At 38.1% G+C, this 18,085-nt stretch overlaps 1 protein-coding gene across 1 annotated transcript; it reads left to right on the top strand.

Annotated features, from left to right (window-relative positions):
* The first annotated feature begins 2,379 nt into the window (after positions 1-2,379).
* Positions 2,380-13,023, top strand: tbc1d17 (TBC1 domain family, member 17). The gene is made up of 17 exons (XM_067616281.1): positions 2,380-2,494; positions 4,147-4,242; positions 4,322-4,399; positions 4,489-4,600; positions 4,687-4,870; positions 5,056-5,167; positions 5,452-5,622; positions 5,729-5,854; positions 5,944-6,047; positions 6,759-6,853; positions 6,965-7,081; positions 8,368-8,468; positions 8,766-8,865; positions 9,283-9,380; positions 10,410-10,526; positions 10,616-10,702; positions 12,177-13,023. The coding sequence occupies exons 1-17, from the start codon at positions 2,468-2,470 to the stop codon at positions 12,354-12,356; spliced, it is 1,905 nt and encodes a 634-aa protein (XP_067472382.1). The 5' UTR covers positions 2,380-2,467; the 3' UTR covers positions 12,357-13,023.
* Positions 13,024-18,085: the final 5,062 nt, after the last annotated feature.

The raw sequence follows: 18,085 nt of genomic DNA, 5'->3' as shown, positions 1-18,085 counted from the left end.
AAGCAGTGATGATGAACAGGCAATTTTTGTGTCGGATAATTAAGCTCAGCAAGTGACTAGTTCATTTTTAACAGGGGGGGGGAGGCACAATAACACTAACCCTAACCCAGGGTTATATAGGTCTAGCCTAATTCTTGATATTATGATTCCGATTTAAAGGACCAGTGTGTAAAATTTAGTTAGATTCACATTTAAGATTAAATTATTCACAATTTTGAGCTGTAAAACAATGTAGTGTTGTAGTTTGATAGTTGTACTAGTCATGGCATAAAATTGACTCTTTCCTCTACTCAGTATGGACAATGTAATTAATTAAAGGGCTCATTCTAAGATAACGAAAACACAACAATTCTTATGTTACACTAATGACAACATACTTATGAATATTATATTCCATTTCTGCCAATAAATCCACCTAAGTTGTACACACTGGTCCTTTAATTAAACTCCCATTAGTCTAAATACATATTTGTATAACCTTATTCTTTTATTGGAAGTGGATAAAACACTGTTTAAACTTTACCTCGAATTAGGTAACTGTAGCAGCTGAGCATGTTTTGGTCAGTTCAGGTTAATTTCACATCACTGTGTAATACTGATTTATTACATCAGTAATAAATAATCATAAGGGCCTTTTAATACTCTAGTATGTCATTGAAAAGCTGCAGCAGTCATAAAGGACCTTCTCAATCTTTATAAGTAAAGGTATTATATTACCTAAAATTTGAAAGGTGCAATGATTTAATATAAATAAAGCTTTGTGACATTCAGTTGAAAATAATCTTCTGTTGTTATCAGCAGCCACATTATATGCTCACCTTATTATTATGAGTTGGATATGTATCAGAAAATCCATCCTCAATATTATGGAGGATTTCCTCTGACAATAAACTGTGTATACTATTTTATTTTTTGTCCAATGTCATGCTTGACCTCTATTTTCTCAATATCAATCGAGCTTTTAGCTGCAGTTCATCATAAAATGCACTTAAAATACACTTTACCTGGTACTTACATACTTTAGTACTTTTTAAGATTTATACTTTTTAATTATTTATAGTATTTTTTTATTATTATCTGTTTTTTCAGTATTTCATTCTCATACTTTATGTGATTTAATGTGTTTTTGCACCGGGACCCGAGTAATGTTAATTTCGTTGCTTTTCATGAAATCCTTGAACTGAGTTTAAGCGACAACCTGCTCTTAATTTGAAAGATAAAATCACCTCTCATCCGGTTTTGTTTGTGGTAGCTCAAGCTTCATCCAGCTCTGACGTCACCTGTTTACTGACTTCCAATCGAACGCACGTTGCACACGTGACTGAGCTCTGTGGGCGGGCTCGTACTCGTATTTCTTCTCGTGCACGTGTGCAACCCACCTAACAGCTGCTCACAAGTTACACGATTACTTTAGTCTTCAGTGGTGGAAGAAGTATTCAGATCCTTTACTGAAGTAAAAGTACCAGTGCAATAATGTAAACTCCTTTACAAGTAAAAGTCCTGCAAAAAATCCTACGTAGGTAAAAGTACATAAGTATTATGAGCTTGATGTAGTTAAAGTATTGCAGTAAAAGTAGTGGTTTGGTACCTCTGACTGATATATTAATATATATGACATCATTAGATTATTAATAGTGAAGCATCAGTGTTAGAGCAGCATGTTACTGTTGTAGCTTCTGGAGGTGGAGCTAGTTTCAACTACTTTATATACAGTTAGCTAGTTTAGTCCAGTGGTTCCCAACCTAGGGGTCGGGCCCCTCCAAAGGGTCACCAGCTAAATCTGAGGGGTCGTGAGATGATTAACGAGAGAGGAAAAAACAAAGTTCAGATACACAAATCTGTTCTCAGTTTCTGGACTTTTTCTCTAATCTTTGATTTCTGGTGAAATATTGGATGATTTGAACATTTATTGAAATGAAACCATGTGAGAAGTTTAGAGGGAAAAACCACTATTTGTTGGAGCTGTTAACAACTCATAGACATCTGAAATGTGACCCCGACTACACACTGCTTTTTGCAAGACGTCAATAGCCAAAAAGGTTGGAAACCACTGGTTTCATCTTTAACAATGTGTTGTATTTTAAAAGCTTGTTATATTATCCATTGTGTCAAATCTTCATCTGAAAAGTAACTAAAGCTGTCAAATAAATGTAGTGGAGTAGAAAGTAGAATACTTCCTTCTGAAATGTAGTGGAGTGGAAGTATAAAGTAGCATAAAATATAAATACTCACGTAAAGTACAAGTACCTCAAAATTGTACAGAAACTATCAGAAAAACTATAATACTAACTGTCACAAAGCTTGCTGGACTGTAATTTATAAAATTAGGATCTTTTTATTTATTAAAAATAAACTGATTGGCTCGCCTTCGTCACGTGACTTCTTTTGGGGGCGGGTCTTCTGTAAACAGGAAGTGTGACGTCAGATTTGTTTTGGAAAAACGAATTTAGGAAACAGCGACGGAAGAATGGAGCAAAACCCTGAAGATTGTAAGGTATTGCCAAGTTTTTAACAATATTATACTCACAATATTTACATTTGTGAACTTTATTCTCACTTGTATTGTTGTTTTAGGGGGAAACTACACACGAGTTTATTGTCAGCGTTAGCCAATGTTAACATATTTGGCTAGTCATCGTTTACAGTAACCTTCGCTAAAACAAAGCAGTGCGTTTAAAGTTACATATCCAGCGATTTGCGGTCATGTAACTGCATAAAAAGATGTCGGATTCTGGTGTATAGCTAGCTGATAGCTATATACCCATAACCGCACAAATATGATAGCTTGCAGGCTATTTCTGACTATACGACCACACAGTAAAGTCAACCCGAGTGGTCATTATCAAAGGTTTTCTGAGGTATTTGGTTGACTCGCCCTCACCGATTGACCTGACAGACCAGCCACGCTGTAATCATGTGATATGCTTCTGTCATTTACCAGCTCTTTGTTATGTGTTCCCACATACCTGCCACGACTACGGGTTAGCTATGAAGGAGCACTTTATGATGATTATTATTCAATTTTATCTGATAAGTTATGTCACAGTTTATGTAAGCGAGTAGATAGAAGGATTACCCGCACATTGAATCAGAGCTCTCTTTACGACCAACTAAAGGTCAGACGAATATCCTCAAGAAGGAAAATGAGGACATATGTATATAGTCAAATGACCGGTGACACACTGCAGTCATCTAACCACATCCACATGTGTCAAGACACCATCATCATCATAAGAATAAAAACATTAACGTCAGGTCATACGAATATGATAGAAGGTCTGGATGCATTTTCAGTCAACAAGTCACAAAAATTTTATCATTTCATATAAATAGTATTAATAGGGTGGGTGCCATAGGTTGACAAGACACCAGGGGGAAATTATTATTAAAAAAGATATAAATAGTGTGTCCAAAATAGAATAAATAGACATAGACTAAGAGGAATATCACATGTCATGTATGCATATAGATCCTAGAAGAAATAAGACAGGAGAAAGATGTTTATACAGTATATATACCTAGATTAGGACTGTATATGTTAGAGTAACTAGAACAGCTGTACAGTATAGGCCCTAATGATATAGATAACCTACAACAAGGGTTTCATATCAAAGATTAAATCCATGAGGGGACAAGGTGTTGAGAGAGTGGATCCAATAAATTTCCCGCTGCATCTCAGTTTGCTCAATTTATTAATTAGTTTAATTGTTTTTTTTGGATCCAGCACCTACCTCACTGACATACTTTGTTTCATTCTAACAGTTTATGTAGTAACATGAAGATGAGCTGATTTTATTTAACGAATTAGATCTTTGTTAAGCCATATAACATCATTATGACACAACCCAGAGCCAATCTGGCAAGAGTCAGTCCCAAAATGAATCTGCTTTTTTTTTGATAACGGACTAATTGTTTAAGTAATACTTCAAATTTAGCTTCTTAAATGTGACGATTTGTAGATTTAATAAAAGAGCCAGAAAATATTCACATTTGAGAAGCTGCAATTAATTGATTATCAAAATAGTTGGTGATGAATTTAAGAACTGGTTATTAATCATTGCAGCTCTATAATAACTTATTATATAATATAGTCATTTATAATTATTTTGACTGTTTCATATTTATGTGCATATTCTTTCTCCTCAGCTAATATTTGAGAAGGAGGGGGTGTACCTGCACACAAATGCCAAGAGGAGCAACCAGGACACCACCATCCCAGGGTTCATCCGCATCGTAGAGCGGGTAAGCAGATCCGTGTGAGTGGAAGTTGTTAAGATAGAAAAAGGGGAAATCAGATGAATTAACTGTGCTTTTGTTTTAGGCTGGACTTCCAGCTTTAGAGTGGAGCCCACTGGAGGATGAAGGTCGCACTGCCCCTGCTGTACTCTACACCAAAAAGGTCAGTAATCGTGTGTTTGATGTGCATGAAGAAGACAAAAATATTTGGTTTTTTTTACTCAAATATAATCCAAACTTCTTGTTACTTAGGATGGAGAAGGAGGGGAGGAGGATACAAACTTTGACCCCGGGTATGAACCAGACTGGGCTGTTATCAGCACCGTGAAGAAGGATCGAGAACACGTCCCAGTCAAAGACTCAGGTGCTGCTGAGGTTTCTGTCACTTTGGGCAAACAGTTACGTTAAGAAAGGATGTGTGAAACCAAACGTTCTCTCTCTCTCTTACAGGTCAGTGGTCGTTCTCTCTGCCTCTCTCAGAGCTCTACTCTCTCCGGAGGGCTCGCTTCTCCTTGGGTCGAAACTTCCTGGTGTTGACTAGTAGAGGGGGCCACCCTCTGCCTCCTCTGCACTTCCACAGAGGAGGAACCAGAGAACTGCTGAGGGCCCTGCAACGTTACATCATCCTGGACCAGTAAGTGTCATCATCCTAATTCTAGCAGCTGTCACGTCGTCGCTGTAAAAGTGTTCACCTCATGACAGCTGTTAAAACAGCTGATGTACAGTTTCAGACAGAGCTGCTTATATCTTTGTCGACACATCACATGATTAGTGGGGAAAAAAAAAACGTCACATGGCTCCTGTTGTTATCATCGTCAGGTCACCAGTTGACGGACGGCTCTTCCTCGCTTACCCTCATGACTCCGGCGCTCTGTCTCAGTCCTTCGACAAGCTGCAGCTCCTCGATGACGGAGGCTCTGATCTCGTCTCGGTACTTTATTATTTATTTTTTAACAATAAAATTAAAAGAAAGAAGAAGGTAGGGGATTAAGTAATGATTGATGCTTTTAATAATAATGTCATGCCTAATAATAAACTGCACCAGGGTACATATTGATCTTAAAATGTTTGTCTGTAGCTTGTTGATCAATGCTGATGACTCACTGATCAAAGTCACCCTCTAACCTCTACAACAGACCGATGAAGTCATGAAATACTGACCAGTCCTCTACATCTGCTTTTGTTTGTAATTCTCTTCTCTGTCTACCTGAACAGAGATTTATCCAAGACCCCTATGCGACTACGTTCGGCGGATTCTCCAAAGTCACAAATTTCTTCAGGGCTGCCATTCGGCCTCCGGATTCCCCGCTTCACCCGCGTTCTGCTCAGGATCCTACTATGCCCCCCCAGGCTGATGAAGAGCCCGGCTTTGAACTCATCACCTGTGTAAGAGAACGAAACAAAAAGTAGTAGCGGTGTGTGATATAAAGAGATGACACATGCTTAAAGAGACATTTGTTTTGGTAAAGTTTGCGTATGTCTTTCCATCAAGGGGGTGGAGCTTGGCCCCAGACCAGATGTAACCAGGGGGCCACCTCTGGACAAATGGGAGGTGTTCTTCGACCCTGAGGGTCGGGTGAAGAACCCTGACAGAATCAAAGAGCTCGTGTTCAGAGGGGTAAGACAGTAAATACAGTGTTACTCCTATGTGGAAGACCCCTCTTGTTTACCTTTTTCAACACAATGTGCACTTTTTGATCATCGCAGGGTATCACACCATCGCTAAGGAAAGAGGCCTGGAAGTTCCTCCTGGGCTTCTATCCGTGGAACAGCACTACCAAAGAAAGGGAGGAAATTCTGCGGGTCAAAACGTTAGTGTTTCTACTACTGTGCATCCCCTCTCTACCGCTCTTCTTGCTTGCTGTAATCATTTCTCATGTTCTTAAGAGATCTTTTCTTAATGTGCCTCCAATGGAAGATATAGTTGAAGTTCACTAATATGAGGCTTCAGAAGTCTGAGTTTCATCAAATCAAGGGGATATCTTCAGATGTTAATTCCAAGTGCAATTAGGATGCATAGCTAGGTTTATGTGCGAATTTCACAAAAACATAACCCTCCTCCCATCTTACATGTTGTTTCTGGATTTGGTGTCCCTGTTACTTGTCCTCACCATTGTCCTGTATTGTCAGTTATGGTGAAACTAAAGATAACCAACCTACTAACTAACTGTATGAAATTCCCTCCTTGTGTTTCCCCTCCGATAGTGTTTCCATGCTGAGCTGGAACGGAGGGTTAATAACACAAAGAGGGAATTTCATATTAAAAAGTTGCAACTTTAGAAGATATACACTTGATACGACTAACTCAGACGGCTGAAGTCTCATATTAGCTTCAGATAAACTCTGGAATGTATTTTTGCATGTGGATCAGTTACACTAGAGGCAAATTAGGAAGGAATCTGTTAACGGCCGGTATGAACATGAGGAATGATTGCAGTAAACAAAACCTGGACACCTGACTAGTGTTTTAAGACAGACATGAAAGAAATAGAGGCTTCTTTAACGCCTCCGTGTGTCCGCAGGGATGAGTACTTCAGGATGAAGGTGCAGTGGAAGTCGGTCAGCGAAGAGCAGGAGATGAGGAACTCTCTCCTCAGAGGGTACCGCAGCCTGATAGGTCAGCCCCTCAATCCGTCCGATAACAGAAGATCTGTTGATTATGACAGTCAGCTGCTCGCGATGGGGAGTAGATGTTGGAAGTAAAACTGTCTTTGTTCTGTCGTGACAGAGAGGGACGTCAGCAGGACGGACAGACACAACACGTTCTTCTCCGGGAACGACAACCCAGGACTGACTCTGCTCCACGATGTGCTGATGACATACTGCATGTACAACTTTGATCTTGGTATGTTTTTTTTATGGATTGTTGGCTGCACCAGTACTAAACTTTTCAGCACCAGTACAAATGAAAAAGTGCAAGTTTTTATAATTGATCATTTCTGCCATTTCTGCCTCAGACTGGATTTATCTCTCTAGGGGAGGTGGGATGATTCTTTACATGGTCAGTGGTTTTAATCCAGTCTGAAGTGCATATCTGGGTCATTTTTCACCCTTTCTCCAGTCGCAATGACCTACTGGCAGCTCCTCCTGTAATTTAAATCCAGTCCAGAGCAATGTCCTTGTATTTAAAAAAAAAAAAGTGGATCTCTGAGTTTTTCCCGCAGGAAGAACTGCTACTTTTAAAAAGAAATCAGCTCAGAAATTTGACTTTTGTGTGAAAATTGAGCCAATCTGATAGTCAGAAAACATGCTAACACCAACATATAGGTCTATTTGGAAACCAATATGAAGGCAGAAAAAAATAAAAACCCCATAAAACCTCATCCAATGGGCCGCAGCTACAGGTGGGTACTGCTATTCTCTTTGTTGTCTCCATGTTTTTAGCTTATATTTGTTTACATTCTGACAATTGACACCTTTTAAAAGTATCCCAATTAGGTATTAGCAGTTCCTGTTTGCAGTGTACCCATGGACATACAGACAACTATCACTGGATTACATTGATACTGAAGAAAACTTAAAAATGTGATGATTCTTTGGGACGTTCTAGTATTTCTCAGTGGATTTATGGAGGTTTATTAGCGACGGATATTTGAAGTAATTATATCCTCGGACAGCGTAAGCGACATACGATATGTCTGATTAGATTTGACTGTGTTATGACAATTTTGGACTCAGATTCTCCAGCTGAATGTCCACGCCTCTTACAGACCATAATACCCTGTCATTTGGATATGGTTAAAATCATCTGGAACCATGAGTTCAATTACAGAGGAGCACAGTGAATATTTTCATTCACCGCCCCCCCCCCTTCTGTGTGATGTTAATCCAGGACAAACAGGGCTTAAGACTGGTTTCTTACAAATCAAGTTGATTTTTGTGCTTATCAATGACAGATTATGATAAGCGAAGGCTACTGTATAGAAACATGCACACAGACTCAGATTAGACACAGATTATTATTCCAAGCAGGTTTGTAAGATAAAGAACAGTGTAGGAGGTTCAGGATGTTAGCATTTCAAAGCAAAGACTCCCTTACACAACAATGTTTGTTAATGACGATCGAATTGATCGTTAAAGGGATGTTTTAGTCGATCCGAGTCCCTCTGACAGTTTTCCTTTTCCATCCAGGTTACGTGCAGGGGATGAGCGACCTCCTGTCCCCTCTCCTGTTCGTCACCCAGAACGAAGTGGAGTCCTTCTGGTGTCTGACGGGCTTTATGGAGCTGTTGGTTAGTAGAAACATCCCTCATCCTCAAGATCAGTCACCCGTAGCCTTTGAACGTTTTAGCTTCGGTTGTTCCTCTAATGGTTCATCAGAGGCTGTACAGCACTGGATGACAGCAGCAACATTCAGAGTTTACATGCTAGCTTTATTGTTCCTGCTTTGTGTGCTAGGTTAAACTATCTGCAGCAGCTTAATTGTGGTTTGAACATCTGTCAGTCGGATCTTTAAGGTCTGTAAGTTAGTAACGAGCCCGTTTCCATGACTGTGTTTCCTCTTTTTCTCTCTCTCTCTCTCTCTGCAGCACCAGAACTTTGAAGAGTCTCAGGAGGCCATGAAGCAGCAGCTCCTTCAGCTCAGTATCCTCCTGAAGGCTCTGGACCCCGAGCTATGTGACTTCCTGGGTTAGTCAGCTAATATTCATCCAGTCTGAATGGATTAGATTAAAATAAACCTTAAGGAGCCCCGAGGGACAGATCGGTTCTTGTAGCAAATGTTATTAGGATAAAGCAACGGAAAAGTAGGACAGAAAGAAAATAAAGCAAACGAGGGGATGTTATACATAATGCAACCACTAGATTATACTTTAGAATCTATTAATTATGATGAATAAAGTATATATATTTACAGCATCTGCAGCTGGTGTGAAGCATGTAGATACATGCATAGATAGATTTACTGGAAAATGAAGATTTCCAGGATTTCTACAGGGTAGTAAAACGTGCTTCATATAGACTGGCTGTCACAAGTAACTCTCCATATTACTCATTTCGTTGGAGCTCATTCTGCTTCTTTTTTTTTGTTCTCCTTTTGTCCGTCAGACTCTCAGGACAGCGGCTCTCTGTGCTTCTGTTTCCGCTGGCTGCTCATCTGGTTTAAGAGAGAGTTTTCCTTCGAGGACATCCTCACGTTGTGGGAGGTGATTGCACAACAGCTGCGTTTATTTCAGCATGTTATACTGAATACATGGATGTTTTCATGATGGTGGTTTGCTGAAACAGCTGAATTAAGACAGTGAGATAAACCAATCAGGCTACGTCCCCACATGTTCAACTTCTTTAGGTATTTAACATCTTCAGGTATATAACTGAAGAAAATCACTTGATGTTAAAAAGTTATTGAACGGTAAATGTCTTTGCAAAACTTTCATCTTAATTGCAACATACCTGAGGAAAAACAACTTTGTTTTTGGATAACATACTCTTGAAAACAAGGTATTTTCTTCTTAAAGGCAAGTAAGTTTATTTGTATAGCACATGTTAGACATGGGTAATTTAAAACATTAAAAACATTTAAAAAGAAAAAAAATGCAGAAAAACATTAAAGAGCAAATTGAAAAAATATAAAACTTTAAAGGAAATAGTTAAATAGTTAAAGCTAATCACAGGCATAAATACAGGATAAGTAATGGACTAGAAATACAATTACAGTGAATTAATAAGTTGTTTAAGTCTCCCTAAATGCAACATGGGAAACAAAAGTGCAGCAGATAAAAACCAGTCAGTCAGTCAAAGGCACAAGAGAACAGCAGAGTTGTTTATTTGGATTTGAAGGTGGTTTTTGTTTTAAGGTCAACAGGAAGTTGGTTTCATCGTAGCTTAAAGCCGCTTCAAGCTGTTTACTTCTGACTCTTGTTCCTTTCAGTTTTATTTATATTGCGCCACATCATAACAAAAGTTATCTCAGGGCACTTTTCACATAGACTTTACTCTTTAATTTAGAAAGAACCAAAATCCCCACATGAGCAGCGCTTGGCAACAGCGGCGAGGAAAAACTCCCCTTTAACGGGAAGAAACCTCAAGCAGAACCCGGCTCTAGATGGGTTGACTGGTTGTATTGAGAGATAATACAGATATGACTCCTTAGATCTAAGATAAACCTATAAACCCAGTGTATCCTGTTAGTATTCTCTACTAGACGTTTTATAACATCCTGTTTTCTTCTTCAGGTTCTCTGGACTCGTCTTCCATGTGACAACTTCCACCTGCTGATCGCCTGTTCAATCCTCGAGTCCCAGAGAGGAGAGCTGATCGGCTCAGACCACGACTTCAACACTATACTCAAAGTGAGACAGGGATTAAGTTACTTTGTCTATAACCGTACATGTTTTCATCTGTGGGTGCGTTTCTTCATCATGATCTTTATGATCTGCAGCACATTAACGAACTGACCATGAAGTTGGACCTGCAGACTGTCCTGCGTGAAGCGGAGGCCATCTACCTGCAGCTGGTTCAGTGTAAGGTAGGTCCAGATGTGCTTTTACGGTTTTTATTATAATGAGTGACAATGATTAGACAGAATTCTATAGTATGTTGGGACCCAGTAAATCAGTAAAATGTTGCTGTAAAATTATCTTACTATTATATTCTGCCGTTTTTCTAATATTTGCTTTTCATGTGAAATACTGGATACTTCCTCATCTTCAGGCCTCCTTATAATGAAACTGAAAAGGGGAAATCACTCTTTGCTTGAACAGTATGAGGCTGTAACCTTTAGTGAGGGGTCACAGGCCAGAAATGATGGGAATCATTGCTCTAGACTTTATATGTCCCTCCAATGTTTGGGACAAAACTGAACTTTTAGTCTTCACCAGTATAAGGCAAGTCTTGAAGATCCTCCAGACATGTTTAAAGACATAAAAATACTCTGCTTTGAATAATAATTTGTGTCTGATGTGTTTTTCCCACAAAAAAAAAGTTTAATTCTTAAATTACATCTACTCCATATGTAAGTACTTTTCATTTAAAACTGCTGCTCCTTCTTCACTGTGAACTCCTCTCTCTTCAAGTTTCCACACGGCGGTTGTGTAATTTGAATTCTGGACCAGGATCAGCTTCCAAAATATTTGTGATTTCACAAATTGTGCACTTTAACTCAGATTTTCAGTGAGCACAGAGAAACTTTCCAGCCTTCTAGTGTCAAACTCTGCACAGTTGAAGCTGAAGTTTAACATTTAACACAAACATTATTCTAGTTCTTGTTTCCATATTTATTATGCCTTATACGTATATATTTTTGGAAAATCTGGTCTGTATTTTCACCTCATGTTTTGTCCTAATTTCTCACTTCATGCTCCACTTATAACAATAACAAGCAGTCACGTGTTTAAAACAGTTGAAAAATGATTTTCTTTATAAACCCTAACAGCAAACATTTTGGCCTTTCAGAGCAGGAAACGCACAGCTGTAATTAATAACATTAACGACGGCTCCGTTCCATTATTTGCCCCAATAAGCCACGTCAGTGAGTCAACATTAGCAATACCAGAACCCTAAAACTGACTCAACTAAACTGAATGCAGCCATCGTTAACGTTATTAATTCCACATGTGCTTTTACTACTTTGGCAAGTCATAATATGTGCCATGAAAAGGGTCTATTGGTATTAAATCTATTCATTTTGCTACTGCGGTGATCCCACACAGCTTATTACAGCTTTTTCTCATTTAAAAAATCCAAAAAACACTTTGTTTCTTTATGAAATCCATTAGCTTTTGGTTAGACGTGTGCGGTCAGAGAAATTTAGGGATTATTACAGTTGAATTACTTAATAGAAATACAGAAGAATGTACAATATTTCTGCAACTAAAACCAGCTGTCACAGAAGCTCATTTTAGAAAAGCAACACAAACAAGGTTGAATACATATTTTAGACATGCATAGCGTCTTGTTGACACCTCCTCGTCCTTCTTCTGCCCTCCTTCCTCCCCCACCAGGAGCTCCCCCTGAAGGTGCAGGAGGTTCTGGGTCTCTACGTCCCGTCCAGCTCCGAGGAGGAAGAGAGTCCGGACTCGCAGGCCACCGAGACGCAGCGCCTCCTCAGCCAATCCCAGGCAGGAGCTGGAGCTGCTGCTTCGTGTAGCGCGGCGGGCGGTCCTCCCCCCACCTATCCTTAAATCTGACTGACAGTCACTCAAGAAACAATGAAGTACGGAAAGCGTGGAAGATATTTATACATGAAGAAATATATATTTACTGTATATGACCCGGTGAGAGAGGTGGGGAAAAACTTGATTGGTGAAGACTGTTGTTAGTTTTTGTCAGAGGCAGGGGGCGTTGTTGAGGCTTTTTTTCTTTTAATGTATAGCCATGAATGTTATTATACAAGACAACACTATAGCTGTGCTTGCAGTGCTCTTTTTCTTTGTGTCTTTTTTTTTCGTGATACGACAGCGTGTTTTTTACATGTCCCGTGTCTTGCCATCCATTCATCTCTCCATCCTCTTTATGTTCGATGCTGCTGTTTCACATTTTCACCTGTTGTTTAATAATTGTATTTTATTTTCTCCGCTTATCACGCGTGTTTTAAATGTACTTTCGGTGCATTTTGTTAGTTTCCGTTTGTTTTTGACACCTCTGTCCTCTCGCTGCTGCTCCTGTAAAAGGAAGAAGATGAAGGACCTTGTTAATACTGTATGATGCCATTCCAGCCCTATGCAAAGTTTTTGCATGCCTTATAGATTTCACCTGCAGCATGGTAATATTTTAAGCTTTGTAATTATCTGTAAAATGTCATAACATTTTCATCTGCTGATTATTACCAAATAAACAGTGAATCTTAAAGACGGAATATTAATTCAAATCACAGAGGGAGAAGAGACAAGAGATGATTAGAGAAGTTTAAGCAGATTAAGATGTTTAAATGCAATTCACATACAAAAATACAAAAAATTCATCAACAGAAAGAGACTAAAAAATCTGTAGAGAAATGCAAAAGCGAAAAAAGTCAAAAACACATGAAAAAGTTAAGCAACTCTCAGTGAGGGAACATAATACTAAAATGACAACAGTGAATTTCTATATTGTGCAACTGACACTAAAGTGCAAAGGGAAGGAATCAAAATCATACATGAAAAGTTTAAGGAACTGCCAATAAAGAAATTTAATACTAACATTTTAAAGGCCAAATTCAAAATATACAAAAATAATCTAAATAGGACATTTTAATTTGTAAAAAATTATAAAACTAAATCAGCACTTTAAAAAAACACCTTTCTGTAAATTTTACAACACCCAGTAGGAAACATAGCACTAAAATGTACTAAAATGTCAAAAAAACAACTTAAAAATCAAAAAAAAAAAAAAAAAAGATTTTTTTTTAAACTTTAAAATGCAAAAAGTAAAAAATCAAAAACACATGAAAAAGTGAAGTAACTCTCAATAATGAAACATGATACTACAATGTCAAAAGTTAACATAAAGAACAAAAAGACTCCAGGTACACATGCAAAAATTATATGACTAAATCAAAACATGAAAAACTTTAACATATCTCAGTGAATTAAAAAAAAAAAAAAGCTGAAATGTTAAAAGTGAAGTACAACGAAAACAAAAAAAATCCATAACAGACAATTAACACAGAATAATACAAAAATTAATCAAGTCAACACATGAAAAACTTCAGCACCTATGAGGGGAAAAAATAAAACCATAAATGTGTAAATGGAAAATGAACAAATAAAAAAAAAGCTTCAAAACCTGGAAGAAATCAAAATATCACGCTTGAACATGCAAAACTTATGTACCTGAATCAATATATGAAGAACTGAAGCACCTCTTAGTGAATTAAAATAAAATCAAAATAGCACACTTAAACATGCAAAACTTATGAACCTGAATCAACACATGAAGAACTTAAGCATCTATTAGCACATGAAAATAAAACCATAAATGTGAAAATGGAAGATGAAGAAATAAAGAAAATCAATACCAAGTTGATGATCACTAGTTTGCTTCCTTAGAAATTTCTAGTTCTATAGTCGCTGTGACCAATGATTACATCAATTTCACAAAGGATAGTTACTGTAAGTGATATATATATATATGTATTTACCAATACGCCCCACCCCCAAAAAGTTTAAATCGTGCTGAACATACTAACAATGTACTTAAGTTATTGATTATATATAATTAGTGCAATTACAAATATACTGAAATACACTTTTGTGCACTTGACTATGTAGTTCTGAGACACCATTAAGTTATAATTAAGTCTCCATCCACTTTAAATGCTCCTTCACTTAGATGTTTGAGTTCCACTGTGCAGACTTTGATCCTCTGGTGTTACAGGATGTAATTAATTACATTATTACACTTGACAATTTAGCATTTTTACAATGCAGTGGACTGATTTAGCCTGTGCACTCTACTGTGCATGAGATTAGAGGTTACTGTATATATGGTGCATTGATTGAGAAAAGACCACAAAACTGTACAAAAACACGTGCAAAACAGCACAAAACATAAACAATGATACAATAAAGTTACCATAAATGATAAGCACCAGATCAGTACTCTTTAAAAGCTGTTTCAACTTGAGTTTAAAATGATCCTAATCCTTTCTGAGTTCCATATATTGATCCTCTGAACAGAGAGATGTCTGTTTAAAGGAGGATTTACAAAAGACGCACCCCAAGTTATTGATCCAGACACCCTGAGGTGTTCCACTGTGTCACTGGACTTACAGATTAGTTTAAAGGATAGGTTCACATTTTTTTCAAGTCTTCATGTCAGGAGCCCAAATGAACACTGACACGTGTTTTTCTTGCTGTAATCATTCCTCCTGTTCATACTGACCATTAGAAGATCTCTTCATAATGCACCTATAAGTCCTCCTTCTGTGCAAACATGTATTTAAATGTTTATCTGAAGCTAATATGAAGCTTCAGCGTCCAAATGAGTCAAATCAAGTAGATATCTTTCAACATTACAGTCTTTTTAGTGTCAAAGTCCCTCTTTATGTTACTATACTTCCACTGCAGCTCAACAGGGAAACACAAAGAGGGAATTTGATGCTAATGAGACTGTAAATGTGTCAGATATCCACTTGATATGACTGACTCAGACTGCCAGATCTACATATTATCTTCAGATAAACTTTTAATATGAGCAAATGTTATGAAATCCCTTAAAAAAAAAAAAAAAGATGTTTAATCGTTTTTCCACAAAAAAATTTGCTATAAAATTTTAAATTACTTCTCCCTCTTTAAATAAATTCTACATCACACTTGTTGACACTTGTTGCATAAAGAACCATAATTGGCCCCGAGCTAGTTGTGATGTCACAAATCGTGCTTGTAGGTGCTCACCTTTAACTCACATTTACATTTCCAGGAGATGAAAAACAAACTCTGCACATCATTTTGCACAGTGAAGCTCAAACATCCAACTGCAGGAACAAGTTGAAAAAAATACGTTTTTGAGTGAAGGGGGACTTTAACATATTTAGTTTTATTAACAATATGGCAGCGCTGGAGTCTGATCTTTTTAAGAAACAGACAAAAAAATATATATCATGAAAAAGTGTAAATAGTGATTAAAAAAAGAGAAGGGAAAAAAAATCTGACATTTAAGGAATGATGCTTTTTTTTCCAGTGTAACAGTAAGGACTATTTGTTAATGCAGTGTCTTAACTTGTGAACTGGTTAAACTTTGGCCTCTCTCCTCTCCTCCCCCCACCGGCCAGCAGGTGTCTGTGTGAGGTGAATGGCTGAGGGAGGAAAATAGGACCTCTGTTCTCCACTGTCCCGGGAAATGAGCTGGAAAATGAGGGGCGGAGAAACCACACCTCCTTCTCAGGACCCGCTGCACTCCTCTTTTGGCTTGTCGCTGTCTCTTTCCCCTCTCGATCCATGTTGTTTGAATACAGCTGCGACGTATGAATTTAGCAGGCTGCTTAAACAGGCCGACGATCTGTCACTCTGTTTCTCTTGCTCCTCCTCCCTCCTCCCCACCCCCCTCCCCTCCTCTTCCTCTCCACTCCGTCCACCCCGGCCCTGACCTCACTTGACTGGCAGAGCCAAACTTACTGAGTCCTTCATTCAAACTCAATCTGCTTTCAGTTCCTCTCAAAGCCTGTTTTATAGGCGAGGGCCTTGTCGACAGCTTAAAACCCCATATTCTCTCACTAATGCTACAATCGACTGAGTGTCGGAGGATTACGGTCTCTTCATGTTGTCATTATGCCGGGTGTCTTAGAAAAGCTGTTATCTGTTGTAGATGATGTGATTGTTGATCTGACCTCTGTGCTTGAGATCTGAGCCTTGAGTTTTAAGAACCAGGATTATGGCTCTTTACGTTTCTCTATGTGTGTATTGGTGGGATTATTTTATAGGTTTCATGAGGTTTTCGCTCATGTTTCATGCTTGTTTTTATTTTTGCATTAATTTAACTTAAAGACCCCGTCCAGACATGTTTTAAAAGTACTGACTGATATGTTGTTTTTACACATAAAAGCTCAATTCTTTTGTTTAAAATTCTTTGAAAGATCCAGAATCCGTGAAAATATAAATATTGTTCATTTCAAATGTTTTATTGCTGGACACAAGATGCCTCCTACTTCAATGAAAAGTCTATTCTCAGTGTTTGTGCACTTCGAGGAGGCTTCGAGTCTCCGCAGCACGCTTCTGTAAGTTACAAACTAGTTGTGACATCACAGATCCTGCTCCTACGTCCACATCTTGAACTCAGATTTAAGGTGTGAATGTGAGAACGAACTCTGCACATACATCATTCTGCACAGTGAATCCCAAACATCCAGCTGAATGAACAATAAGAAATTACAATAGCTAATGATAGCTACTTCCTAAGGTTCACATCATAACCCCATTACAAAAAACAGAAAATATAGGCAGATCATTTTACTCTTCATCATTGTGTACAGAATCAAAATAATCTAAGAATGGTTGCCAGACTTTAAAAACATTTCTGGACAGATTCCCGAATTAAATATTTAAGTTTTTCGAGTTTCAAATGAGCCGTCATCTCTCCAACCCATCGTTTATGTGAAGGGGTTGTAACAGACTTCCACTTGAGCAGGATAGCTAGCTAAAAGTGACATAAAGGCGTCAGACTGAGACACATTTTTGTAGTGGGGGGGGGGGGCATATTTAGTTCTGTATGGCGGTGGTGGGATCTGATCTGCAGACACAGATAAAAGATTAAATACGATGATGAAAGCAAAAGTGTAAGTCGTGGCTGATAAAACCTGAGACTCCCAGCGGTGGGAGACTTTAAATACTCTCATATTAAAAGAATGAAGGAAGGATGTAGAAGATCATAAAACACGCAAATGTGTTCTAGCTGTGAATCATAAAGTATGTAACTGTACCAGTAAACAAACTGCTGTAGAGTTTAATGAGTTTTTAATTCACAAATGACAACTGATCGGTACAATACTGTAAAAATTAAGATGGCTGTAAGGTGGATCTTTCTACATGAGATGTGATGTTTTTTATGTTACTGGATGTTTACGTTATACGTCCTTCTTTATATTTACCACACCAGCACCACTGACAACTTGCTGTTACTCAAGTACTGTAAACATTTTAGGAACGTCTACTCCCACTGCTCTATATCTCAGAGGAAAATATTATACAGAAGCACTGCCTTCCAGATTAATGTAGAAAAATATAATTCACAGAGCATATGTATCATGTCCAGACGCACAAAAAAGCCTCTTGGAGCCATACTGTAAATCCAACAGGAAGTCGGCCATCTTGGAAAAACTGGTCAATTTTCGTGTTTTTTTTTTTTTGGTTTTTTTTGCCATTTTCAGGCCTTTTATTTTAACGAACTCCTCCCACAGAATTCATCATAACGACTTCAAAATCTGTGTGTGTCATCT

Source organism: Thunnus thynnus, chromosome 17 (genome assembly GCF_963924715.1).
Source record: "Thunnus thynnus chromosome 17, fThuThy2.1, whole genome shotgun sequence".
Classification (NCBI taxonomy): Eukaryota; Metazoa; Chordata; class Actinopteri; order Scombriformes; family Scombridae; genus Thunnus; species Thunnus thynnus.
Note: the sequence above shows the minus strand (reverse complement) of the source record. Positions and strands in the feature narration are given on the sequence as shown.

Coding starts and splice junctions, on each gene's coding strand:
- tbc1d17 (XM_067616281.1), top strand. CDS start 2,468: ATGGAGCAAAACCCTGAAGATTGTAAG. Junction 5,855..5,943: donor AAGAGCTCGTGTTCAGAGGG/GTAAGACAGTAA, acceptor TGATCATCGCAG/GGTATCACACCATCGCTAAG. Junction 8,469..8,765: donor CGGGCTTTATGGAGCTGTTG/GTTAGTAGAAAC, acceptor CTCTCTCTGCAG/CACCAGAACTTTGAAGAGTC.